Below are 26,713 nucleotides of genomic sequence, written 5' to 3' on the forward strand. Positions count from 1 at the left end.
TTCCATCTAAAAATCCCACCCTAGGACATTTTAGGCCACCAGGCAAAATTATCAGACTGTGCATTTCCTCCAAGTGCCAGTCTCTGTAACTCACTGCTCCCCACAATACTGTGGTCTAAATGTCCTTTCCTGAAAGTATACACAACATAGACACACACACAAAGACAAACGCGTGTGTGCATACACACACACACACACACACACACACGCACACACACACCCCCCCTTACATGGTAACTTAGACACCAACAGACAGCCATTTCCCAAAGCTTGGGAAGAATTTCATGGGCACTGGATATATTGAGTTGGCTACTAAGAAAATGCTTTTCCCTCAGGCCTGGGCCAGTTAAGAAGGGTGGGAGGGAGGGGAAGACCGAGTTACTCCTCATTGTGTCCACCGTGCTCCGTATAACTCTCTCTTCCACTCGCCCCCCAGCTCCTCCGCCCTCGCATAGCCCCAGCCCTGTCCCCCGTGCCCCATTCTTACATTCCGGGGGGAGGAGGGCGCTGTTCAGGGAGCGAAGGGGAGCCCCCGTGTGTCTCGAAGGCCTCTCCCCACCCCCACCCCGTGTGAGTTCGTACTGCAAAGCTCCTTGGCATCCTTGCCTGGGTTGGGTGTTGGGGAGCTCAAATTGCAGCTACAAACTGGCTGGCAGCCAGGGGCCGTCTATTTAAAAGCGCCTGCTCGACCCGAGCCGGTAGTCTCTTTGGAAACTTCTGCGGGGGTAAAAGAGCTAGGAAGAGCTGCAAAGCGGTGTGGGGTTTTTCCTCTTTTTTGCTCCTTCTAATTACCCCCTCCTCCGTTTGCACCCTTCTCCGAGCTTCACGCAGAACCTGCGAATTTCGAAGAGGTGGTGGCAGAGTGGGAGAAAAGTGGTGTTAGGGTCTTGGATTTTTTTTTTTTTCCCTTGATTTCAACATTTGTCCCCACCCTTCGCGGCTGCAGCCGCCGCCTCCTACCTGTTCCGCTGCAGCAGCGCGGCGCTCGCCGCTGAGGGGTAGAAAGGAGCAGGGTGTACTTTAGATTTTAAACAAAATTTTTGAAGACAAACCCATTTTTCTCCCCCACCCCGTCTTCTCCACGGCCTCCGAGCCCGTTATTCTGGTGGTTGCTTTGGGGTGAACAATCTTTGTCTTTTCTCCTTGCAGTTCTGAGCAGGTCCGGCTTGGGGGGTTGTTTCTCCCGCCCCGATCCCCGTGCGTGTACCTGGCGCTGCTCTTCTCCCCCCAACCTGTTGCAAGTCTTTAATCCTGGTCACCGGGACTTGCTTGCAGGCACCCCTGCCCTCCGTCTCTCCCCACATTTTACGATTGTCTGGGGGAGGGCACCTGCTCTACCTGCCAGAAATTTTTTTTTTTTTAATACAATTCTCCCGGCGCCCTCCTAGCCCCTTATCCTCCGCACTCTCGCTCTCCTGCCCCGCCCCAAGGTAAAGGGAGAGATTCGAAGATGGTGCTCACCGCGGTCCTCCTGCTGCTGGCCGCCTGTGCGGGGCCCGCCCAGAGCCTGGGCTCCTTCGTGCACTGCGAGCCCTGCGACGAGAAAGCCCTCTCCATGTGCCCCCCCAGCCCCCTGGGCTGCGAGCTGGTCAAGGAGCCGGGCTGCGGCTGCTGCATGACTTGCGCCCTGGCCGAGGGGCAGTCGTGCGGCGTCTACACTGAGCGCTGCGCCCAGGGGCTGCGCTGCCTTCCCCGGCAGGACGAGGAGAAACCGCTGCACGCCCTGCTGCACGGCCGCGGGCTTTGCCTCAACGAAAAGAGCTACCGCGAGCAAGTCAAGATCGGTGAGCGCGCTCAGTGTGCCAGTCAGTTGCACGGCTCACGGGCGGGGGACGGGGAACCCGCTGGCCCCGCGCGCTTTGCCCAGAAAGTGGCTTGGAGCCGCGGCGCAGCCCAGGAGGGAGCGGGGAGGGTCTTTGGACCTCCGAATTGGAGTCCTGGGTGATCCGGCCACCCTGGGCTGTCTAACCCGGGCTCTCACGGTTTTCGCTCCTTCTCCTCGCCCCGTCCCTCACCCTACTCTCCTCTACCCCTTCCCCTCGCCGAACACCGACTCTGAGCTCCTATTCGGTCTCAAGGTTCAAATCCTCAGGTACTCAATCTCCAGTCTGAAAGGGTGCCTGTTTTATTATCAGCTTCCTCCTCCACTGCCTCCTACCCACCCAACACATATTTTTTTTCTGAATTTGAAAAACAAATCTCTTTGTTAAAATATTGCTTTAACTGGGATTCTGGAAAGAGGCGTTATTACGGTTCTTCTGTGCTCATTCCACCTTTGTCCCTCACAGCCCCTGCCCCCCTACCAGTCCCTTCTGACGTTTCTATCCTTCTACCCCGACACGCGAGCGCGCGCGAGAGCGCGCGCACACACGCACGCACGCACGCACGCACCCTTGTGATAGCTAATGCCTTACGGGTGGGGGCTCCGATGCCTCTCCCACCTTCATACCCATTACTTTCGACTTAATTTGATTGCGGTAGGTGGTAAATGCAAAATTCCTTTTTTCCTTCCAAGAAGAAAAAGATTACTTTAGGCAGGAACCACGGCAGCAGGTAGGTTAGTAGGGTATTGGGGGCGGCGGGGGGAGGGATAAAAAGCAAGGATTCGGTGTTGCAGCAGGATTTGGTGTTCCTGTACTGGACGTTCATCGCTGAATCGAATTCCTTTTCCCCGCCCCAATTCAGATTTTACCTAGGAAGAAAGGTGAATATAGGATCGGAGACGAGAGGGGATGTGAAATTCAGACATCACAACTTCTGCGTCAGTACTAATCCCCCTCCGCCCTCACCTCTCAAACCTGATCACAAGGGATGTGGTTTAAAAGAGGGGCCCTGGTAATGCGGAACGTAAAATAAAGGGGGCGGAGACTAGCAAGGCCACGCCCCCTCCACCTCCCCTCCGCCTCCAAGTAGCCCCGCCCCCTGGTTGCCCTGCTCCCAAATTCTCCGCGCCAGGAGTCTACGGTTTAAAATGTTGACAGAGCTATTTGGTTAATGAGAACGGCTCTGCCTCCCTTAGACTGTTTTTGGTGGGTTTTTGTTTGTTTGTTTGTTTGTTTTTGGAAAGAGCTACCTCTTAAATTTTTAAAAAGTAGCTTAAGGAACTATACACAACAGTATTACTTGTGAGACTTCAGACTAATTATTGATTCTCTCCAAAAGGAGTTAAGACTTGGCTAAATGTTTCTTCTAAGTAGTTTTATCCTCTCTTATCCCCTTATGTTACAAACACCCCAACATGAGTTTTCTTAAACTGCAAACTACAGACACTATCATGTAGGAAAAGAGTGCATCGGCGATTGAGAAGAGGCAGAAGGGCTTTCCAGGGTTCAATCTTGATCTCCAAAACCCGGCGGGTTCTGCCTGCTGCAGACAGCCGCCCCTCCAGCTTTGCAAGAGGTAGACTCTCTTGGGATCGCTGCATGCAAAAAAGGGGCCAAGGGCCACATGCAGGCCCCGGAGGCCCCAGGGGCAGGTTTGTGGAGTTATTTTTAAATAAAAGCCACTTTTCAAAGGCGGTCCCGCCCGCCTTCATCTTGGGGGATATGGATTTGGAAAGCTTAGCACAGGGGAGTGGAGAGAGGAGCTATGAATCAATTTCCTGGCTTGGAAGCGAGCGCTCTGGGTAACAATCCGGTCACACCGAGAAGTATGCAAGGTATCTCTCAGCCGCATTCTGGCCCCACTTTTATTTGCCCAAGTGTGGTTTGTGTGATGTGGTTGGTGTAGAGAGTGTGAGCGCAGAGCGCGCGCACGCGCGCAATTTCTGGAAGTGCAAATAGGCGCGCGCGTACACACACACACACACACACACACACACACACACGCGCGCGCGCTTTTGTCCCAAGCAAGATGTTATTTGGATTTTTCTGCAGCCCTTTCCTCTCAACCTTCAAGGTACCTCTGGCCCACACAAAGCAGCCTCGAGGTCCTAACCCCACCCCGGCCCCAGTCCTCACCGACTCCTCCCCGCTTTAAAGCAGGTGCCTGACCCACTGCAGTTGCCCAATGGCCGCGCTCAACTGGTGCCCAGGGCTGACACCTTTCTGTGGGACAAATGGGATGGGGGTGGGCGCTCTTGGCTATATATTTTCAGCTCAAAAACCATTGGGAAAGTCCCCCAAAAGTTGGAGATGGCGCCTAGGGCAGTTCTTAAGAAAATGAACAGAGAGATGGAGGAGAGTGTCGGCTCCTTTGGACAAAATTCCTGCTCCCCAACACCTACCACCACCCTCCACTACGAAAACCAGCAATGCGAACTTGGGTTTGCCCCTCCCTCCCGTGGTTTCCGTATAGATATAGATACAGGTATAGATTATACACACAGAGAGAAAACATATGCATGTATGTATACAGAGAGAGAGAGAGACCTTTTTTAGTCCCCCCAAAAGAGTGCATTTCTAGTATCAGTAATAGCGGAGGAGAGCGAGGTGGCAGGCAGCCAGAGCTTCTGGGAGGAAGAGAGGAAGGCGGAGGGCGGACGGAGACTAGTGTTTTGCTAGGCGCGTTGCTTCGCAACGGGAGAGGGAGTCCGCCCGCGAGCCTGGGGCTGGGAGCGCGCCGGGCCCTGCCTTTTATTTTGGCCAATTCAGGGGCAAAGATAGATATAGAAACAGAGGGTAATGTGTGAGAGACTGGAGAGAGGCGGGAGAATGCAGTTATTTATTGGGCCGAGATCGATAAATATCGGTGAGCTGGGTCGAGTCCAGGAAAGACTGGGCTTTGCTCCGGGCTTTGTTTGCCCAAGGAGCCTTGCGGCTTTGTGGGCTGGAGGAAGGCGGCATCCTTGTCTCTGTCTGGGAGATCGCTCCTGTGCCTGGGAGACAGTAAAGTTGGGATACAGAAGTGGATTCTGGGTTGCAGTACCGTCATTGAGAAATAAGAAAGACAGAAAATATGCTTCTGGGGAATAAAAAAAATAAGTTGCTCAATAAAAATGAATTCAGCCTTTGCTTCTTTCAGGGGTTTGGCCTACATCACCTTGGCTTCCACTCCAAACCTGGTCCAAATACCATGTTGATGTTAAGTTCCAGGGTTATAAGTTTATTGGCCAAATTTATGTCTGGGTTGAACAAGATCATGGAAAACTGAAAGAGGCAGATTCCTTTCCCACCCGCACTCCCTCCTTTTGACACAAGCCTTGGGAGGCTGGCTGCACCCTGTGCCAACCAAAACGGGAATGGGGAGACGAGATGCCGCTTTTTGCTTGACTTTTCTTACCGGCACCCACCCCCACCCCCTGCCCCTTTCTGCTGTGTCAGCTCAGGCTGGAAGAGAAAGCACAGTTGGGCACATTTTCTTTCCATTCCTCTTTTCCCCTTCCTTCTCCCTCCCTCCTCCTCCCCCCTCCCTTTCTCCACCCCCATAGGCCAAGGCATCCCCTGAGGGCTTGAGTTTTAAGTCAGAGCAGCTGTGGTTTAGTCCAGGGGATTGGGCTGGATTTGAGCAAGCAGGTGGGCTTGCAGCTGCAGAGGGAGGACAGGGCTGACCCCAGGAGCCAGAGGTCACAGTGAGGGTTACAGCAAAGGGCATGAGAGCAGAAGCCTTAGTCCCCTTAATGGGGCATGGGGGAGGGGAGGAGCTAGTGGGAAGAAAGGTGATTTTTGTCTAAAGATTTTACTTTGTACCTGAGCAATGCCTTTGAAACTCTGAGTTATTTAATGTGTGGAAAATTAAACTTTGGAGAAGGGATCACCATGCTCCAGGCTCACTGCATCTAGAAACTGGAAGACACCATAAAGGGACCAGGTACCAAGGAGGAACCAACCAAGAAGGAGAATGGATGTGGTGAGAGACAAGGAGGAAATTTGGAGGGGTTTTGAGTTTTCGTTTTGCATTTTTACTACAGTTGGTCCAAGAGTTGCGATCTCCAAAGACCATCTTTAAATTGCCATTTGGATATGTTTTCCAGAACCGTGAAATTTATTCCATACTTGCAAAAATAAATAAGCACATAAACAAGTCAGTTCTAAGCTTCTGCTTCCCTTTCCCCTATATCCAGAAGGTCCCCCAGTTTTGTTTACAATTCCATTTCTTTTCATGATTTCTGTTATGTCTTTTTTTTTTCTAACATAAATCCAAAGGAGTGACTAGAAATTTTTATAAGAGGCAAAGTGGCCTTTCCTGCCTGGCCACTTGGCTTAGTTTGGTCCTAACATCTCTCCAGGAATTGTCTGGGTATTGGCCAAAGAATGCTAAAGCGGCAAGGAACCCATGTGATTCTTGCAGTCAAGGCCCTTATTTTTACAGATGGGGATGCTGAGGCCCGGAGCACAGTGTCACTTGTCCAAAAAGTGCAGGGCACAGTCAGAACTAGAATCAGCTCTTCCCTCTTGATTTTAGGGTTCCGTTTTGTTATTCCTGGCTTTCTTCTCTAGTCACCAGGGCTCTTGCCTGGGCCTGGCCTAACCAGCAATGAGACCTTTGGTAAATATCACCACAGCTATCCCATAGTGGGGGTTGCGAATATGAAATAAAAGCCCAAAACTTTGGGGTGCTCTATTTTAGGAGAGGAAGTGAAGTGGCCTCGAAGTGGAAATGCAGGCAGCAGTCTGTAGTCTCTGAGGAGAACACGGCACAGAGTGGCCTGCTTCTCATGGCCACCGGCCTCCACCAGCACAGGCCTTTCATGGAGCCTGGGAAGCAGGATGGTGAGATCTAAGCCACTCTTCTCTAGGGGACCACGTAGAGTTCCAACCAGCTGCTCCTTGCGCCCCCTTCTGATCATTCGGGACTATAGGGAGAATGTGGATGCATAATTGTAATGTTCTGAATGGGAGTTTTGCCAGGTCAGAGAAATGGGCTGCTCCCCACTTAGCCCCTCCATCGCCTCTGGTTTGGGATGTGTAGGGGAACAGATACAGCCGTTTCTACTGAGCATGCTCCACCTTCCCCACCTCTAGAGAAACCTGGCAGGAGACATCTTGGGAGATGTGCGTAAGTGTGTATTTCCTATGTGTCAGTTTATCACCAGCTATCTCCCAGGGATCGAGAAATGCTTACAGGAGTTGACACGGCCCTGAATTCTAGTTTGGCCCCAGGGGGACAAAATGAGGAGGATCCTTTCTTCACCTCTGGTCCCTGGACAGAGGGAGATGTGTGAGTGGTACCTAGCCGTTTATTATGGAGAAGTGTCACCAACTTGACACCTGCCACACATATACTGTGGAAGGCTGTAGGTCACCATTTCTCTCTCTATCTTTAGGGAAGGTGACTCAGTGCTTTAATGCAGCATGAAGGAATGGGATTAGACAGAGGGACAGACTCCCAGGGTGAGTTCTCTAAGTGAGGAGTAGTTCCCAGCAGCATTTGTGCAAAGTCCCTCTCACCAGGGGTTGGCAGTCAAACTCCCCGGAAACAAGGATAAAGCCTTCACTTTCCGGCAGACCTTTCTGCAGCCCCAGGAGCCTTAGATCTTGTGATCTACAAGTAGAAATCTGTCAACCAGGTGCCAGGCAACCAAATTTGTAGTTGATGATTGGCACTAAGGAGGCGAGAGCCAACAGAGACCTTTGTTGAGAGGTAATTAGCGCATATCGACTCATTTAATCCTCATAACAACCCTGTTCAGGTGAGAAAACCGAGGCTAAGAAAAGAAGAGATTAAGAGAGGTCCAAGTAAATCTGCACCAGGGCTTCTTGAACCTTGGTTAGCAGCCCCTTCTTCTTCCTCAGAAGTGTGACTGAAGGTTAAGGGCAGGTAGTCTGGCTCCTAATTCTGAATGTTTATCTGCTTTTCTATGTGGTGTCTTTATTGCTCTGCTCAGGTTAGAGATGTGACATACCCACATCGGCCAACGTTGCTGTTGGTTTAGAGCACCTAGCCACCTTAGTTCTGGCCTGAGATGGGGCAGGGGCTGCAGACAAGCTCAGTAGGGTGAGCCTTTGCCCTCACTGACCAGTCACTGACTCAGAATCTGCTCCCCCACTCTGCCACTCACCCCAAGTCAGCAAGACTCCCTTCTAGCATCTTCTTGCAACTCCTCCCTTCTTGCAACTGTTCCGAGGATGACTGGTTGGTTGGGTTTGTTTTCCTCTTGGAAAGTCAGTGTTTCTTTCCTTCTCAGCTCATAATTCAGGTTAAAAAGAACCCAGAACATGCACGTCTGCGACTGACCACAGAGGAAAAGAAAACAGTGTCTTCCAAGAGAGGCTGGGGCAAGGCAGTGGCTGGGCAGAGTGGACCAGCAGGAGGAGGAATGTTGCAGCTCCTGGATGACTCTGCAGCCCCTCCCTACCACCCCAATGCCTTTCTATGCAAAGGCACGCACAGCGTAATTGAGTCATTTGGCATCTGCAGCTGGGAAACGGTCAGGCTGCAGGAAACTGAGATGCGCCTTACCGTTATTTTAAACAGTGAGCAGCCTATTTGTCATTCTCAAAAAAAGCCCAGTGGTCTATCAAAGAACAGGAGGCTGCAGGTTGGCTAGGAAACAGGGCAAGATGGGGAGTGGGCCCAGAGCATCTAGCCATACCCAGAATGGGTCAGTGCCCTCCGACCAGCTGTCCAGTAGAATTTTCTGCGATGATAGATGTGGCTAATGAACACTTGAAATATGGCTAGGGCAACGAAGGAGTTGAATTTGCAAGTTGATTTAATATTTATTAGTTTCATGGCCACATATGGCTAAGTGGCTGCTGTATTGGACAGTGCAGCCTCAGACCAAAGAGAAGCCCAGCAAATCCAAGAGGCCCCTCTTTCTGTCCCTCTACTGTGAAGCTCATTTCTCTGCCTCCTTGATCCCTCCATGGCAGTTATTATGCTCAAAGACAGAGAGGCCAGTGACATGACCCCTCAGAGCATCCACTGAGCTCTAACACACCCGAGCTTAAATACAGAAAAGTCTCAAGAGCCGCTTCTCTTTGTCTCTTGCAAAGATCCATGCATCTCTCCATTTAAAGATTATTTATCGAATACCATAGACCGGAGAGACAAAGATGAATGACAAGCCTCTGCCCTTAAGAAGTTTACTGTTTAAATTCCACAGAAGGAGCTAGAATGACAGCCAGTGGAAACCCAGCTCCCTTCTTCATTCCTTGTAATGAGATTCTGGGCGAACCCATCTTGCCTTCTGGCTAGAAAAAGAGACTTTCCTCTCCCCAGGTCCCGGTGGCCTGGCAAAGCCTCACATTCTTCCTAAGCTGTGAATTCCAAGTACGCCTCAGTTTCTAACGTTTCCGTAAGCAAAGTCGCAAGATCTGGGCCACCCAGTTTTCTCTGAAGTTTGATTATGAGGTCAAGGTAGAGTGGGAAACAACCACCAGCCCTAGACTGGGCTGTTAATGGTGCCAGGGCGTGACTGAGAGCCCCAGGGAGGGAGGTCAGATTGCAGGGAGCAGCAGGTCCGGGACTAGACCCACCCATTGACTAGACGCACCCATCGCTGTGACTGGGGAGCAAGGTGGGATCAGAACGCTTCTTAAGGCACATGCCTGGTTCTGCTGCTAAAGCATCCTGCCCCTGAAAGAAAACAGTGTCAGCAAATGGGCATGTTGGAGAGAGTGGTGGAAACTGGCTCTGCACCCAGATGCCCCCTGTGTTTGCTGGGGCATGAGAATGGGGTAGTCCTCCAGCCGGTGTTCGTATTGCTAGAGAGAGGGTCTACATACCCGTCTGTGCCTCCGCGGATGCTGCCGCACCGGTGTGGATGGGCAGTGCCTCATGAAGGAAGGGTGAATGAGTTGGCCACCTTAACATGACAGGGGCTGGGGCCATCAGAGAGCCGGGTGGCGAGACTGGGGTTAGAAGTCAGAGCAGAATCAGAACCCACCCCCAAAGGTAAATATAACAATATGATAGCCCTCGCTTCTCAGTCATCGGTAAGATCTTGGAATTAAAGGAGGGAACGATACTGAGCATTCCACACTTCCCGTCCTCTTTCGAAATGACATTTAGAGATGGAAAAGGAGGTCCCAGATGTGTTTCACTTCTTTCTCTGATCATTTTTCAATGGCAGATGAAAGAAACAGCAGGAAGCTGGGCACAGGTAAAGCTTTACCCCCTCCCCTGGCCTCCAGTTCTCACACCTGCCTTCTCCACCCTCCCCTCGCCTGGGTCCTTTCCAGTCCTCGCTTGTCCGTCTCCCCAACTCTTTAAATACGTGATGCAGACACACAGAGAGAGGGAGAGGGTTTGGATGGTTATCAGAGAAACGGGAGAGGGAGGCACACAAATTCCAGATTTCAAAATGACTTACATTACAGTCCCTAGCAGTAAGCATGAGTAGCATGTGTGGCCGGCAATCTCTTCCGCCACCTACTGGTCGTGTGGAGGTATCGACCTGTTCCTCACACAAGTTCCAGCACCCACTGCACTGTTGAGTTCTTTCAATTGCTGTTCACCTGCAAGGCAACCTCACTAGGAAGTCCTTTCCCATATCTCACCTAAATCCCTTCTGCAACCTCGGTCCATGTTCTCTTGATGAAATAACTCAGGAGCTGCCAGTCTACTCATGCCTTCATGTTCTATCTAAAACTTAAACCTTTCCCAGATTGAAAGCCAATTTACGATTTGGCCGCACAGTAGCTGAGTGGGGCTAGTAGGCTCTGGTATTCTAGCTGGAGGCCAAGGCTCCAGCCTTTTAATCTCTGTGGCTCTGCACTGGTTCCGCTCCAAGTTTCCACTGTCTCTCTCGAGCCTACAGGTGACCACAAGCCCCTGATTAGTATCTTTGATACTCGACTCTCCCCGCTGCCTAAGTAATAAGTCCCATGGGGTTAAGTGGCACCAAAAACTGGGAGGCACATCAAAACTCATAGGCTGCCTTTCAGAAGCAGCTAGAGAGCCAGCACAGTGCAGAGGGTATGCCCTCGGGAGCCCCGCCCTGGTGAGACCCCAGGAAGGAGAGAGGGTTTGCAAACATGTTTTGAGTTCTTAAAGAGGGAGAATGCAGGAATTTACATTTTGTTTTTCAGCATCAACATTGCTTAGCCCCAAGGCCATCTTTGAACACTATCAGAACTAAAAGTAAATTTGCCCCAAAGTTCATCAAACCATTAACAGCCCCACCTTCCTCCCAGGAAGGGGGACTCCGAGTTAAGAGCAACCCACAGCACTTCTAAGGAGTTCTAAAGACAAGAGTCTTGGGATGAGCTGTCGCTATACACAGGGCTGTGAGCCAACATGCCTCTGTGTCCACCAAGGCCAGAGAGAGGGTCTACACCCTTCTTCCATGCACTGGTCAGCACCCTGTCCTCTCGTCCTCTTCCCCTCATTTCATCTGATTACAGTCTTGATTAGGAAAGGGCGATGACCGTGCACCGCCAGAATGCTCCCAGCCTTTCGATGGCAACCATCTCTTGCCTTCTCCCCTTCCCCAGTGGTCAACTGCTTTTTGAGAATTAAAATGTTTGGCGATGCCCAGAGAAGTTTAGTGAAATGCCGTGTCACTCAGTAAGGCGAGCTCAGCAACCCTTCCATGCCATGGTTAGCTTTTCCTCTCCTCAGCCCCTCTCCCCAAGACCTGAGCCTCGGGTTCGGGCTTGAGTTACTAGGTAACGGAGCCCTAGCTGGTCAGTCTGTACAGAGTCCCCCAAACCAGTTAATACTCCTCCCCGCATCCCATTCCATTCTAGCTCATCCCACAACTGAGAATAGTCGGTTTACCCCAAAGCATCACTCTTTTCTGCTAATTCCTAGAAGGCTGCATTCCACTGACCAGGCACATCACCATGTCGATGAATCATCACAGAGGTTTTGATACAGTCGAGACAGAGCAGCGTGGAGACGTGGTGGGAAGAGGGAATGAAAGGCCAAACGTGGGGGATGGGGATCCTGGCGTTGACTTTGGTTCAGGGAGAGCCTGTCCACGGCTTTGCTATTTGCTTTCTCCCTGTCATCTTCCTCTCCAGTGACCATGTCTTTTCCTCTCCTATGGATAAATGCCCAAATAAGCTAACCACCCAGAATACTGCAAACCTGTGGAGGCTTCTTCAGGGCGGGGAACTTCCTTGCCAGGGCCTTAAAGACAGGATACCCGTTCAGTTAAATGTGACAAATCCTAAGCCAAGAGACAAACAGGTGGCTTGGGTGCTTCCTGCCACCTGCCATCCTGACCAGGTTTGGATAGGTCTCCAAATACCTCCCTTAACACACACCTGGGACTTCCCCTGGGTAGAGAGCACCTGCCCCAAGGACATAAAAGAGTCTTCTCACCCAGCTTCTCTCCCTGCACCGCCCCTTATCCCTACCTCCTCCGACTCCTTCTGTTTCCCACCCCAGGACCTGCCGTTGGGCTTCTGGGTAGCCCAGTAATAGCTGGGTGGGTGGAGCATAGGATTTTCCTGCACCTCATCTGAGTTATTTGGGGGCCACCTCAAAGCCCTATTTTCTTTTTCTAGAATTTAAAAAGAAGACAATGAAGGCAGGCTCCCTGCCCCCGCCCGCCCCGCCCTGCCCTGCACCAGGTCTCACCGTGGGCACCCTGGCCACACCCTGCCCCCCTGGGAAGAGCAGGGGAGACCTCAGATCTGGGTCTGCCGGGCCCGGTGGGGTCAAGGAGCTGAGAAACGGGGCCCCAGAGGAGCGTGCCTGTGAGATAAGATTTAATGGAAATCTGTGGGCCGAGAAAAGGTTGGGCAGGTGAAATTAACAGATCAACAAATAAATGAACAAAATCCTACTTCTTTAAAGGTCATAAGTGAGCTAAATATAGACTGTCACCAAGTCACTCCTATATATAACCACACCAGTCCCAGCCAGCTGTCAGCCTTTCTTGGCCTGGAGCTGAGTTATGCACCGTCCTATCCAGGGCCCAGAGCACAGAACCAGCTCAGAGCCGGCTCTGGGTTCCACGTCCCTCCCACCTCACTGTTCCTTCCAGGCCCCACATTTCCAGTTTTTCAGGACCCTCTTCCTGTTCTTCATGATGGTCCCCTCCCCCCGCCAACATCACCCTAGTAGTCCAGACACCAAGAACCCTCCCACCTCCGGTTCCCCAAGTCCAAATAAATCTCAACTCCGATGGTTCTCAAAGCACAAAGTCTGTAGACCTGGCCTTTCCTGTCCAGCCCTGGCTGTTCCCTATTGTCTTCTATCAGCTGAGATCTCCAAGTTGTGTTCTTATATGCAGCCCCGCCCCCATCTACTTAAGCAGACCCCTCCACCCCCCCAACCCCACAGCAAGCAAACCCCTAAAGATGGCCTGAGCTCTCCGGTAGACCCCTTCCTGCCCCTAGAATGTCCTCTCAGCCCTGTCTAACTTGCCCTTATCAGCTTGAGTTTTTCAACACTCTCCCCCGTTATGAAGTCTTTCTGGACTTGCTCTATTGGACTCACCCCCCACCACCCTAACCTCCCTCCGAGCCTTGGACTCTGCAAGTCTGTGTCAGCCGTAGAGGCTCACCCTCCACTACCTCCCTGCAGAGAGAGACTCCCAGGAGCGTGAGGACCCCACCACCTCTGAGATGGCAGAGGAGACCTACTCTCCCAAGATCTTCAGGCCCAAGCACACGCGCATCTCCGAGCTGAAGGCCGAGGCCGTGAAGAAGGACCGCAGAAAGAAGCTGACCCAGTCCAAGTTTGTGGGAGGAGCCGAGAACACTGCCCACCCCCGGGTTATCTCTGCACCTGAGATGAGACAGGAATCTGAGCAGGTGAGCGTCAAGCGTTCTCCCCCATCTCCCTCTGCATCTGCGCCCCGGCAGCCTCTGCGGTCGCCCCAACTTCTGACTTTTCCCTGCGTCTAAATGCGCATTCGTGGCAGTAGGAGATGCTTAGGCTAGGCTGAGTGACGGACCTACCACTTGCAATGGAGAATTTTTAGAGCTTCGGTTTATCGGGGCCCAGGGCTTGTCTGAGTGAGCAGGAAAGCGCCAGCCAGCCACAGCGAGCCCGGAGCACGCGCCAGCTGTGCCAGTGACCCTGAGCGGCGTCCTCTCCGTGGCGGAGGCCACCCCCTCCACCCCTCCCTTCTCGGCAGCACCGAAGAGCTTAGGGCGGCTGGTGTGGAACACAGATGGGGCAGTGTGCTTCTGCACCTGGTCAAAACGCAGCTTTTGCACACTTTACACACCCAGGGCACGTGACAGGTGAGAGAAAGGAAAGATCTTTGGTAGCAACGAATTGGAACAAAAGGTGGTGACTTCCTCCGCAGACCCTTTAGTCCCCACGCCCCGGGCCCCGCGTTCTGCGCCGCTGGGTGGTGTCCACCTCCGCCCTGCCACACCTCTCATCCTTCCGTCCGCACACAGGGCCCCTGCCGCAGACACATGGAGGCGTCCCTGCAGGAGCTCAAAGCCAGCCCACGCATGGTGCCCCGGGCCGTGTACCTGCCCAACTGTGACCGCAAAGGATTCTACAAGAGAAAGCAGGTACGTCCCCACGCGGAGCCCCTAAGTTCAGCGGGCTTCCGAAAGCGTAAGCGCACTCGCCAGGAAACCTCTAAGTGGTACTTAGCTTATTAAATCGGGTTCACATTATCATAAGGTGATGGTTCCCAGGCTTCTTAGGGCATCGGAATCACCTGGCAGGCTTGTTAAAACTAACCGCTGCCCGCCGCTCTCCCCAGAGTGTCTGACCAGTAGGTCTGGGGTAGACTCTGAGAACTCTGCATTTTTAACAAGTCTCTCCCGTGTGACCCTGATACTCTCTAATGGCACCCCTCAGGTAAGTTAGGGGTCCAGGGCCAGACAGCCTTGGTTCACTTCTTGGCTCGCCCACTGAGTAGCTGTACCCTCTCACCCCGGTCATTTAACATCTCTGCCTCCGGTTTGTCATGTAAAATGGAGAAGAGTTGTACATACTGTTCTCACACAGTTATGAGGAATAACGGACTAATCTCTGCAAAGCCCTTAGAACAGTACCTACTGTATAGTATTAAGTAGTAGTGCTGGCACATGGTGATGGTGCAAGTGATGCCTCCTGTCACTATTTTAATCATCATCATCATCATCATCATATTATCAAATCACGTAGCTCTCTGGAGAATGCCAAATAGGAAGACCCTGAATGGATGACGTAAAAAAGAGGTTATAGGAGGTAGCCAAGGGCAGACTACCTAAATTAGCCTTTTCCCTGGCCCCTACCCATGCAATGGGGACAACAGAACCCCAAGGATTGGATGCAGCCCCCTCAACTCTCTAGGGGTGAGAGAGAGTCTGTCTTGGGGCGGGAAGAAGAAGGGCCGGGCAGGAACAGAGCCTTGGGGCACGGCCATCCTCAATGCCTGTCGCCCTCCCCACCCCCAGTGCAAGCCTTCCCGTGGCCGCAAACGTGGCATCTGCTGGTGTGTGGACAAGTATGGGATGAAGCTGCCCGGCATGGAGTATGTCGACGGAGACTTTCAGTGCCACACCTTCGACAGCAGCAACACTGAGTGATGCGTCCCCTCCCCCACCCTGTCCTCACCCCATCCCACCCCCAGCCCCGACTCCAGCCAGCGCCTCCCTCCACCCCAGGACGCCACTCATTTCATCTCATGTAAGGGAAAAAAAAAAAAATACATATATCTATCTATTTGAGGAAACGGAGGACCTCGGAATCGCTAGCAAGGTCTCAACTTCGAAAATGGCAACAACGGAGATGCGAAAAGCTAAGGAGATCCCCGCCCCCCCAACACCACCCCTGTGAAATGGTTTTCTTTTTGGAGCAAGTTGAATGAACAAGGAAGAGAAGAGAGGAAGGGCAAGAGAGAGAAGGGGCGAAGGCAAATGGGTAGAAGAGAAGGGAAGGTGAACAGAGTTACGGGAAGGGAAAGAAACACGTGGGCAGGAAATAAAGATCGCGGGGACCGTGGCTGGATCCACCTTTCATGAGCAGCCCTGGCCCAAGTCGGGGAGATGGTTGGGCACAAGAAGGGGTCGCCCAAGATGTGGCATTCGATGACGCACTTGGAATTGTCCCAGTTTAGACTGGTCACGGGGGGGGGAGAAGGGAAAAGACAGGCGGTGTCAGTGCCTCGCCTGGATCTGTCTCCTCCTCCAGCCAGCATTTTGGGCGGCTCGAACCTTCCTTTCTCTCCTCTCGCCCCAGCAGAGTGTTCTAAACACCCCTCCCCCCAAATTTAGAAAAACTAAAATGCATTCCATTCCTCTCAAAACAAAACGAATTAATAAGCGAGCGATATGAGATAGATAGGTTTCCCTAAGCAGATACTTAAGTATGGAGTCTATGTGCATATTTCACCCTCCATGCAGACTTTTAGAAATCAGTACACACCCCAACTATGGAAAGACTTGTTTTTCCTGGGTCACTAAAACTACCACTGAAGTGTGTAGTTTCGGCCCCTCAATGCATTCAATTCCCAGCTAGCACAGCCTCTGTGAGGGAGGATAGGCTGAAAAAAAAAAACAACAAAAAAAAACGTGGGCTTGTATTTATCTACAAGGCTCCATATAGTCATATATAGGCATCTAAATCTATCTTTTTTTTTTTTTCCTTTCTTACTTTAAAAGTTTGCATTAACTTTTCAATGTAGGTCTTATGGGGGCATTAAGGAGCTTCCTCATTCTGGGCAAACCAAGAAAATCCATATTATTCTAACATGACCCATACCATCAGTTTTGCCTGCCTCCCATGAGCAGCAAACTCAACTCTTTGTGGGACACAGTGTTGGACTTTTTCATGATTTTCCACGCGCACGTGTGTTCCGGCATGCCACCCAGCCAGATGGCTGAGGTCATTCACTGCGCACCCAGCATGCTCCCCAGCGCGCCTGGCCTTCAGACTCACCAGAAGAAACTGTCTCTGGACCCCTTACTAAACAAGCCCACCAGGTCCAAGTTTGACCTGCTGGTCCTGCCCAGCCTTTGCATTCTCTCTGGGCAGAGCCTGCATTTTGAAAGCCTCTCTCACTCTTCACGCTGGCAGAGCAGGAGAGAAACCGAAATGAGAGGTAGCAGACAGGGGAGATGGAGGCGGAAAGGTGTCGATACAGAGGAACGGTAAACGTGATTGTTCGGGCCAGAGCGGGTGGAGTGAAGGGACCGAGGGCTGGAGGGACGGAGGCTGACGGCCCCGTTCTGGCATTGAAGCAAAGCAACAGAATGGGGGACACGGGCAAGAGAAACTTCCCGATCAGCCCTCTGGGATTCGAGAGAAAGGAGAGAGGAAATGGGGGGACAGATTGTAAGAGAGAAACGAGCTAAATCCAGGCCGTAGAGCCAGGGAAGGTGGGTAAATTTAGGTGGTTCTAGACTCAGCAGCTGGACACAAGGATCCAGTAGAGAATGGCATTCAAAGGGATGAGATTATGTGCTCAATGGCCACCGAACCCCTGCAACGAGGGGCCGAGGCCGGAGAGTCTTTGAAGCTCTTCGTCCAGGCTGATCGGTTGAGACTTCCTCCCTGGGGTGGAGGATGGAAGAAAGGCTCCAGACGACCAGCGAATAGCTGCGTGGGAAGTGCTGTCACTTGGCAGCCACATGCTGAACCGAGAAAAACCCCACGCTCACTGGCTTCCTCAATGGACGGGGGGGCCTTGAGGCTGTCTTCTGAGGCTGGAGATAGCCTGCCAGGAAAAGGGCTTGGACACTGGCAAGGAGACCCTTTCTCGCTGTGAACACAGCTCTTTCTGCTCTTTCCTGATGCCATGACACCGTGGAGACCACTCTGACACTGAACTTGGGGCAACGAAGAGGGACAGCAAAAAAGCAAATCTAATCCATAGCAGAAAACTTGCAACTGCGGAACTCGAGGGATGTCCCCTCCTCCCCCGGACAGGACAGTCGGCTAGGGCTGGGAGAGGTGGTCGATCTTCATAGGACAAAGGGCCTTCCGGGAATGGCAGCCGCAAGGACTTACTTGGCCTGCTGCGTCAGCGCACCCCATCTCTGTGCAACTGTCCCCAAATGTCCGACTCACATTTCTGTGTCTTAGGCCAGTATCCTGAATCTTTCTCACTTCCCCCTTCTTTCTGCCCATTCTTCCTTCGGATCTTGAGCAGTCGTCTAACTGGGATCTGCCAAGTGGATACTGGGGCGCCATTCCCCCTAAGAAAAGACTGAGCCAGGAACTGCACATCCCACCCCAACCCCTCCCCAGACCTGGACCTGATTCCTGAGAGAGACTCTCTCTCCCCCACATCACCGTTTACGGACTTTGAATGGCCTCTGCCCCTTACATTGGCTCTTTGCTGTCAGCCGGAAGGCAGGGATTCTGGCCTGGTTTAACTGCATCAGTCCCACAGGTCTCCGAGGTTCGTGATGACTAACCCAAACCTGTAAGTCTCCCGAGCTTGCAGCGGGTGATTCTGGTCAGCTGGCCAATCCCTAGAGGACACTGGACCCTCATGACAGATGGACCTAAACCGCTAGAAGAGGAGGTCTGGGCTGAGCCCAAAGTGGGGAGACCGTGGGGATGGAGTCACTGAGGAGGATGGAGCCCGTGCGGTCCGCTGGGCGGGGGAGAGGGAAGGCTGCTGTGGAGTGCTGCCCGCAGAGAAGTCCTGGGAGGCGTCCCCTCGCCTCCCAGCTGCCTGTTGGCCACTGATGGCTCACCTGGAGGCCTTAGGGCCCAGGTTTCCTGTGGCCTCTAGTCTAAGTGTTGCCCCGCTACAGGAAGTTTCTCCCCACCCCCCTTTCGACTCATGCCTCGCTCCAGCAGCACAGACTTTGCCAGTCGTCGCCCACCGCTGCCAGGTGATTGAGGGAGGTCCAGCCAGGACAGACCCTTCTTCCCCCAGAGCCACCTGACCCACCCCGGCAAAGCAGGGCGCCTGGGAAGGAAGAGACAGGAAAGTTTCTCAGACAGCCAGGCCTGCGCAGACAGGCCCGGAGACATTCAACCCCACACGGGGAGGAGGGGAGGCCCTGCGTGGTCCCACCACCTCGCCCCTCACCCATTCCCCATCACCACCTTGGTGGTCTCCACTGTAGCCCTGCGGGGTCAGCCTCCTGCAGGGCCATCCTTTTCCCACCACCTAGCTCATTAGCAGCCACCAGGCTGCCATGGCAACCACCAAGCTCCCCTTAAGAGGGGGTAGTGTTCCCCCTCTCCGTCTGTTCAGCACCCCCCCCCCAGAGGGCTCCGGCTCAGAATGGGGACTTCAGAGAGGAGTGGGCCAAGAACCCTCTGGCCTTAGAGAGGATATTTGTGGCTTCCAAGAGAAAGGAGGCTAAGTGCTGAGACGTGGGGGTTCTACCAGCCGGCAACCTGGGCGTTGTACTGTCTTTATTTTTGAAACCACTAAAAGTGCAAGATGTATTTTGCACTTTTCTCCACTTTTTTTTTTTCTCTTAGGTTTCGTGTCTTTTTTTTTTTTTTTTTAAACATACTTTCTTGGTTTTCTAATGGAGTACGTAGTTTAGCCATCTCCACAGACTCTGGCCTCCTCTCCTTAACTCCTTCCGGCTGGGGAAAAGGGAGGTGGAGGTGCCGGCTGCCCTGTGCCCCCCCGCCCGCTTCTCTGGTCCCCGGACACCAGCCTGAGTGCCACCTGCCACCACCACCGTCACACAGTAGCCCACATGGATAGACAGTTGTCAGACAAGATCCTTCAGATTCCGAGTTGCCTACCGGTTTGTGTTTTTGGTTTTTTGTTTTTTTTTTTTTTTTTCTTTTAAGACAGCAATAACCACAGCACATATTACTGTAGTTCTTGATAGTTTTACCTACATACATACCATAGCTCTATTTTCTCTTCTTTTTTGTTTTCAACTTTTTTTTTTTTTTAAATAAATGCTCATAATCTTTACTGGTGAAAAGGATGGAAAAAAACAAAGCAACAAACAAAACCAGTTTGTGGTGACAAAAAAAAAGCAGGAAAAAAAATCACCTGAATGCGGAAGAACTCGCCTCCTGTTTAGCATTTTGTACCTAAGGAAATAAAAAAAGAAAAAAAAAAAAAACAGAAGATCTCACGTTTTATTAAAGTGAAGATTGCTGTATACTATTTATTCAACTTATAATTTATGTTACTCCTTGATCTTTGTCGTTTGTCATGACAAAGCATTTATTTAATAAAGTTATGCATTCAGTTAGCCTGCGTCAGCTTCCTCCGGGTCCCAGGGAAGGTAGGTGAAAGGTGAGGACACTCCTCAGGCCACACTCCAGGTGGAGGCAGGACCTAAGGGACCCCGCAGACCCACACGCTCATCCAGAACTTGGGTTCCCCCATCTTGATCCCTTCAAAATTGTTTCAGTGAGTTAACATACAAAACACGCTTAGAACAGGGAGTAGACAGTGCAGTTCAGCTACTGTTATTACGACTACTATTATTATTACTATCATTTCATCTCAGCCCCTACTATTAAATAGAGTGGCCTTAATCTACCTTTAAGCTAATGATGAGTCTCTTCTCCTTGGAGACAATTTTAATGAAGGCATTTCTAGAATGTGCTTCAGTCACTTATTTTAGTGCCTGTAAGATCTTAACTCCTGAGAATCTCTGGCCAAGGGGAATCCTACCTCCCGCCCCTGCCGGGCCCCACTGCTGCTTCCGCCCAGTGAAGAAGAAAGCTATGAAATTGGCTAGTGACTGATTTCAACCTTCTCGGGGCTTAAAGAGCGTAGATGCCACATTTTCTTACCTTCTGCCTCATTCACACTGTTGTCATTCCTTCCTCCTACGCCCCTTCTTCTCTCGAGATCTCTCAGTCTCCATGCCCCCTCTTCATCTGCAGAGCCCCAGCCTCTCAACCCCGCCCCCAGCCCCATGCACACTGCCCTTCGCGCGTCCCCCTGGCTGCATCCTCCATGGGCGCTGCAGTGGAGAGACGAGTTGGCAGCATCTCTCACTCTTTCCTGCCCGAACTCCGTTCAGAGACTGCCTCACCTCCAAGCCCATGCTCCCAACTACCACGTCATATGTAGCTAGGGTTCAACACATCTGAGAGACGCATTCGCTGCAGCGGTGATCCCCAAATTCAGAGGGCGCAAGCACAGGGCCAGCTTCATGAACATGGCAACCTATACAGTCACACGAGACCCCGTGCTTGATTCAGTGCTCTGCTGTCGCTGTCTTAAAATTCTTAATAATTTCTGAACAAGGGGCCCTGTATTTTCATTTTGCCCTGAATCCTATAAATTAGGTCACCTAGGAATTAGGTGATTCTACAAATTCGAATCACTCAGGAGGCATTTTTAATGCAAATTTCCAGCTCCCTTCCTAAGGTTCTAGATCAGGGATAGATCTCCGTGATTCCGCAAGTTTAACAAGCGTCCACAGTTGAGTCATTCTGGACTCCTGATATCACCCCTTAAACAAGATAGACTCCCAGGCCCGGTGTAAACTCAGCTGTAGTTTCCCATGACGCCACACGGTGGCAGTATAACCCCAGTGTCTGTCAACTGCCAGAGGGTGAGCATTAGATTTCATATCTCCAAGATCCCTGTCTAGCCATCCCATCTTCCCACACGGGTGCAATTTTGCTTTCCCTTAGCAAAGGTTTCTAAGTCATATTACACATCAGTGTGGTTCTTGTAGCTAGAGCCACAACAGAAGTGCTGCTCACACACCCAGAAAATCTACCTCTTCAGAGAGTTTAGAGTGTGTACAAAGAAGCTATGGGCAAGTGACATGAAATTGGGCAGGGAGATTGTGGCGTCCTCAAGAGCATTCTACAAAAACGTTACAGAAAGGACCGAAGCAAGTTGGCAACCTTGGGGCATGGGGCTGGCATGAGGGCTGAGCCCAGCAGTGGCCCGATGATAATTCCTCCCATTTTCTACGGTCCTAGTTCTCAAAGCACATTCACAACCACCATCTCACATTGATCCCACTCTGTTATTTGAGGCTGAATCACCCTCATTAGACAGATGAGGCAAACTGAGGCTCAGAGAAGACAAGTGACATAGCTCAATGGGCAGTGGAATTCAGTGAGGGGACTGGATTCAAACCCAGGTGTCCTGACTCAAGCATTCTTCTCATCTCATCCCTGGTTCTGCATTAGAATCACCTGAAAAAACTTTAAAAAGTAAGATATCTACCTGGGTTCCACTCCAAACCAATCAGATCAGAATCTTTGATGGCGGGGCACTGGCATGAGTGTTTGTTTGTGTTTGTTTGTTTGTTTGCTTGTTCAGCGACCCAATCAATTCAAATGTTAGCCAGTTAGGAACCCCTGTACTTCCCTGGAGAGCCAGCAGGGGCTGCCCCACCCCGGGACAGCAACCACCAGCAGCTGACTATGGCTGAAGGGACAAGAGATGGGTGGCGGAACACCCATCAGTGGATGAAATAAAATCAGACTCCAAGTAGGGACTGCTGACCTACAGGGCGCAGATGGGACGGATGCCCACAGCACTGCGGGCTGGGTCCAAGCATCCACCCTGCTTCCACCACAAGGGGGCGGTGTAACATAAGGTTGAGCAGCTTCTCCGCTGTGCAGTTGGGGCTCCCAGGCCCAGGGCTGTGGGGGTTGGGCATCTCTGGGGACCTTTTCCTCGCCTATAAAGTAGAGCTAATAATAGCATCTCACTTGTGGATTCATGAAGATTAACCGAATTAACGTACTTCTGGAGCGGCCAGCCACTGGCTGAGGGACCAACTGTCCTGCTGGCCTTAGCCTGGCGCAGCCGGGCACTCGCTGCCTGCGGATCTGTCTGCTTTGCGGGACCTGGTAGTTTTCTACTCGCAGAAGGGCTCATCTCCCCCGCGTAAGGGCGCACGTGTCCGCTGCCCCTCCCGAGCCTCCCGTGCCCTTCTCTGTGGCAGGAAGGATTCGGACTCCAGACACGCAGAGGGAGTAACATGAAAGGGAGGGGTCTGCCGCATGCTGCGGAGGGAAAGGGGGTCGCCAGTGGGCCTTCGAACGCTGAGCGCGGCTTCCTCCGTGGCTCGTTGCAAAGTGGGGGTGCCCCTGGAATTCACCACGCGTTGAGGGGCCAACAGAACAAAGCGGTGGAGGGCTCACATCGAATTCTGCTTCAGAAGCAAGGCCCACACCTGTGCCTCAGTTCCCCGAACCCCGTTATTCGCTGCTCAGGAGCCGGCGCCTTGGCCCCTCAGAGAGCAGCGCCTTCCTGAGCACGCACGCCCACAGCAGCCCCCCTTTTTCCTTGGGGGGCTGAGTTGACGTCTTCCCTTGTGCCTGTTGCTTCAGGGGCCAGAGCCCCCAGCTCCAGTGTTTCCTCGTTCCCTTTCTCCTTTTGCTGTGTCATCCGAATGTAGGGAAGGGGAAGACAGACACCAGCTCCACCTCTCCTCACCCAGTGCCCACCCAGGGGCGGGAGGGAGGCCAGGGCCTCAGCTGGGGAGTCCAGGCAGGAGACACCAGATCCTGGGGCTGCACAGGAGGGTCCCACCTGGGTTCAGAACTTTCAAGTTTCCGCAGACCAAGGCCACTCGAAGGAAGAGATCTGCCTTCCTCCTGCCCCATCCTTCTTCCCGTTTTATGAATGGGAAACCGAGGCTTGCCTTTCCCACTTCCCCAGGAATAGAATAGGGCAGAGCCAGATGGAAGGAGGCCAGCAAGCCTTGGGACCTCTTTCCCAGCAGGGGAAGGGGGCAAAGAAAGACAAGCAGAAGACACACACGCTTTGTTTTTCCATCCTTTAATCTTAAGCAAAAGAGACACAGGGGTTCAAAAATAAAAATTTCTTTTTTCCCCCTTCCCAAACCTTTACCCAGATCTGCCTCTGCAACCACCGCTTCCTCCCCAGCAGGGGCTGGCGGGGGGAAGATGCAGGCCTCTCCCGCTGGGAGGAGCAGGGGGCCTGGGAGGGGGGGTGCCAAGCTCGGTGCCCGTCTCTTTCCAAATATAAATACACGTTTCAAAACTCCTGGGAAATCCTCCCCCGCCCACCACCCAAGCACTCTGCTCTCGCCAAAGGTGTCTGGAGAGGGGCTGGGGCGTGGGGGGTGCCAGGCACCGGCCGGCTGTGGTTTACTGTACTCCGCGAGCCTCCTGCTGCCCATTGTAGAAGCGATGACACTCGGGGTCCCCGCGGACGGTGGGGGCTCCCTCGATCGGCTTCCCGGTGTTGGGGTTCACGCACCAGCACTCCCCACGCTGCCCGTTCCGAGACATCTTGCACTGAGGAGAGAGAAGAGGAGGCCATGGAGAACATGCCCCCGGCCGCCAGCTTTCCCTTCGACATTCGAGGTTCCCTGAGCAGCAACCGTGTACCCTGAGCCAGCACTGCAGGTTGGTGCCTCTCAACCTTGAATATGAGCCAGGGGATCTGGATAAAATGCAGATGCCCGTTCAGTGGGTCTGGGGTGGGTCCAAAATTCAGTATGGCTAACGAACTCTGACATGACCCCGCTGGCCCAGGGACCACGCTCTGATTAGCAAGGCTGTTGGAGGCACCCCAGGATGAAAAGGCTCAGCTCCCAGCTGCAGGAGGCATCCCAGCCCTTAGCGGGGGACCCAGTATACTGGAGTTTAGTCATAGTGTGAGGTGAAAAACGTACGTCATGGTAAAAGTCGATGTAGCACTGGTCCTACTATGTGCCAGACACCATGGAAGCGATCTTTATGCTGCTCACTTATAGTTTATATCTAACATATATTCATTTAATCCTCACAACAACCGTGTCAATTAGGTACCATTATTTCACCACTTCACAGATGATGATGCAGAGGCACAGGTGCCCAGTGTCACACAGCTAGTAAGAGCCATGGCTGGAACGCAAATCCAGGCATTCTCCTCACAGGGTCCCTGCTGTACCCACAGATGAATGACTCTGCAAATGCCTCTGGTTCCCCATCAGGTACAGCATACAGCCTGTTTTTTGTTTTTTTGTTTTTTTGTTTTTTTATTAGAAGAGACCACTATTTCTTCTTCTGAGCTCCAAACGAGATAGCTGGTTTACATTCAGAGGGCACACGCACAAATAAATAGCTCTTAACACTAGACTGTCATTTACAGGGGCAAGGTGCCTGCGCTGAAGGAGGTAGGGAAGGGAGATGCCCTCTCCCAGGGATCAGCAAGCCCCATATCCCATCTCCTGGCTCCCGTACACCCACCCTTTACGGCAGTCCTGGCTGCCCGCTAGAATCACCAGGGGAGTTTTGAAAGTCCCGGTGGCCAGCGAGCACCCCAGGCTCACACAAATCCGAAATTCTGGAGGTGCGGCCCTGGCATCTGTGATTTTTTAAAGCAGCCTAGCAGGTCCTGGTGCAGCCAGGGCTCAGAACCGCTGCTTGGAAATGGGAAACTGGACGGCCAGCGCAGCCCACACTCCTCACCCCATTCCCCTTCTGCCTTAAACGAAAGGCACGTACGCTACGTATGCATGCTTGTTCTCCCTAAAAAGGGGATGAGCTAGAGGAGGTGAGGGGTGGGCTGCGTGAAAGGACGACCAATCGATACGGAACAGCCACTGAAAATTATCACAACTCTATGCAGCTATGTGAAAAATACTGATAATGTCCAGGAGAAAGTCTGCATAGGTACATAGATGACTGGAAGGCACGGGAACAGAGGGGAAGGGGCGGGGGAGGGGGAGGGATCCGAGTGGTTTACTTACACTTTCATAATTTTCTCTACGGTACTTACAATGCTGCTCTATTACCATTTTTAGAAATATTTTAAGTGGCATGTCTCCAGCTCCGATTCTCCATTCCCTGAGATCCTTGAAAACCAGACAGGCTACTTGGTCAATGGTTTAAATCAGTAATTCTGGAAGTGTGGCCCATGGACTCTCAGCATGCCCTGGAGCTTGTTAGAAATGCCAACTTTGGTCTCCACCCAACCTTCTGAATGGCAGTCTCTGAGGGTCAGGCCTGAGAATGACCTCCAGGTGACTCTAATGCTCAATAAAGGTTGAGATGCATCGGTGGAGGCTCACATTTCTTCTCCAAGAGGCTCCTCCCAACCTGGACACCAAGCACTGCTGGTGGGTGGCTGGATAAGTGGAGTCAGCCTCTGCCAGGCCCCAGGCCGGGGAGGGAAGCCCACCTCGCCAGCCCTGGCAGCTGACATCCCCATCACACCTGTTACAGAAGTCTGGTCTAGCTCCCAGAGCTTGGGGGATTACAGGCGGGAGGGGCAGGAACAAAGTCCTTCTCTCACCTGTTTGAGGTTATACAGGCCGTGCTTGTCACAGTTGGGGATATGCAAGGAATAGAGGTGCTCCAGAGGACCCCGCTCATCCGGAAGACGCATGGTGGAGATCCGCTCCAGGACCTGGTCCAACTCCTGCTGGCAGGGGGTCTGTGGACACAGCCAATGCTTAGAGAATGAGCTCACAAAGCACAGGCCCTGGGAGCAACCTCAGAAAGTAGCTCATGCTTGGGAAGGGACTTCTCCCAGGCCACACAGGTAGAAGATGGGCTTGTGCCCCCCAGCCCAGGGAGCTCACTACCACATCACTGCGGCCCGCCCACCCCCTAAAGAAAGTCGAACGGATGTGAGTTTTCACTCCTCTCCTTGCTGTGTCAATGGCTGTCAGGAGTAAAGATGAGACCTACTTACAAATACTGTATTTAAGAAGTTGTCTTTAGATATCTCTACTCCATTCCTTTCCATAAACCCAACCGAGGCCAAGACCCAAGACAGCGGAGCTAGGCTGGCAAGAGGAAGTGGGCAAGCTGAGTGAGGAAGGGGAGGACACTGCAGCAAGAGTGAGCAAGTTCGAGTGGATCCATCGCCCTCATCTCTAGCATCTGTTTTCTTTGCCTGTGTCCCAACGCCGAGTAGAAATGTGGACATTTTAGAAGGACGAGACTTGAAGAATCCACACGCCCAGTCCACTTCACAGCCAAAGATACTGAGGCCGCCAAGAGATATTAATTGGCTGACTGGCCAGAAGGTCACTGAATATGTTGGGGGCAGAACCCAGAAAGTGCTTTACCTGCAGGCAACACAGGTCATGCCCTTCCCCACCAT

At 52.3% G+C, this 26,713-nt stretch overlaps 2 protein-coding genes across 3 annotated transcripts in view; one reads left to right on the forward strand and one right to left on the reverse strand.

Moving 5' to 3' along the window:
• The first annotated feature begins 691 nt into the window (after nucleotides 1-691).
• IGFBP5 (insulin like growth factor binding protein 5) lies at nucleotides 692-19,916 on the forward strand. The gene is made up of 4 exons (XM_011358627.2): nucleotides 692-1,784; nucleotides 13,363-13,592; nucleotides 14,190-14,309; nucleotides 15,186-19,916. Exons 1-4 carry the CDS (start codon nucleotides 1,451-1,453, stop codon nucleotides 15,315-15,317), a joined length of 816 nt encoding a protein of 271 aa, XP_011356929.1. The 5' UTR covers nucleotides 692-1,450; the 3' UTR covers nucleotides 15,318-19,916.
• Nucleotides 19,917-23,414: 3,498 nt separating this feature from the next.
• Nucleotides 23,415-26,713, reverse strand: part of IGFBP2 (insulin like growth factor binding protein 2) — a 25,223-nt gene continuing 21,924 nt past the window's right edge. The window contains exons 3-4 of one of the 2 annotated variants that reach the window (XM_011358628.2): nucleotides 25,898-26,038; nucleotides 23,415-23,913 (exon numbers count right to left, since the gene is read on the reverse strand). In XM_011358628.2, coding sequence (XP_011356930.1) covers nucleotides 23,764-23,913; nucleotides 25,898-26,038 — 291 coding nt within the window. In that variant the 3' untranslated portion in view covers nucleotides 23,415-23,763. Of the gene's footprint in view, nucleotides 23,914-25,897; nucleotides 26,039-26,516 lie in introns of those variants that run through there. The other variant, XM_023529781.1, reaches the window with a different exon arrangement.

Source organism: Pteropus vampyrus, unplaced genomic scaffold, assembly GCF_000151845.1.
Source record: "Pteropus vampyrus isolate Shadow unplaced genomic scaffold, Pvam_2.0 Scaffold42, whole genome shotgun sequence".
NCBI classification, from domain to species: Eukaryota; Metazoa; Chordata; class Mammalia; order Chiroptera; family Pteropodidae; genus Pteropus; species Pteropus vampyrus.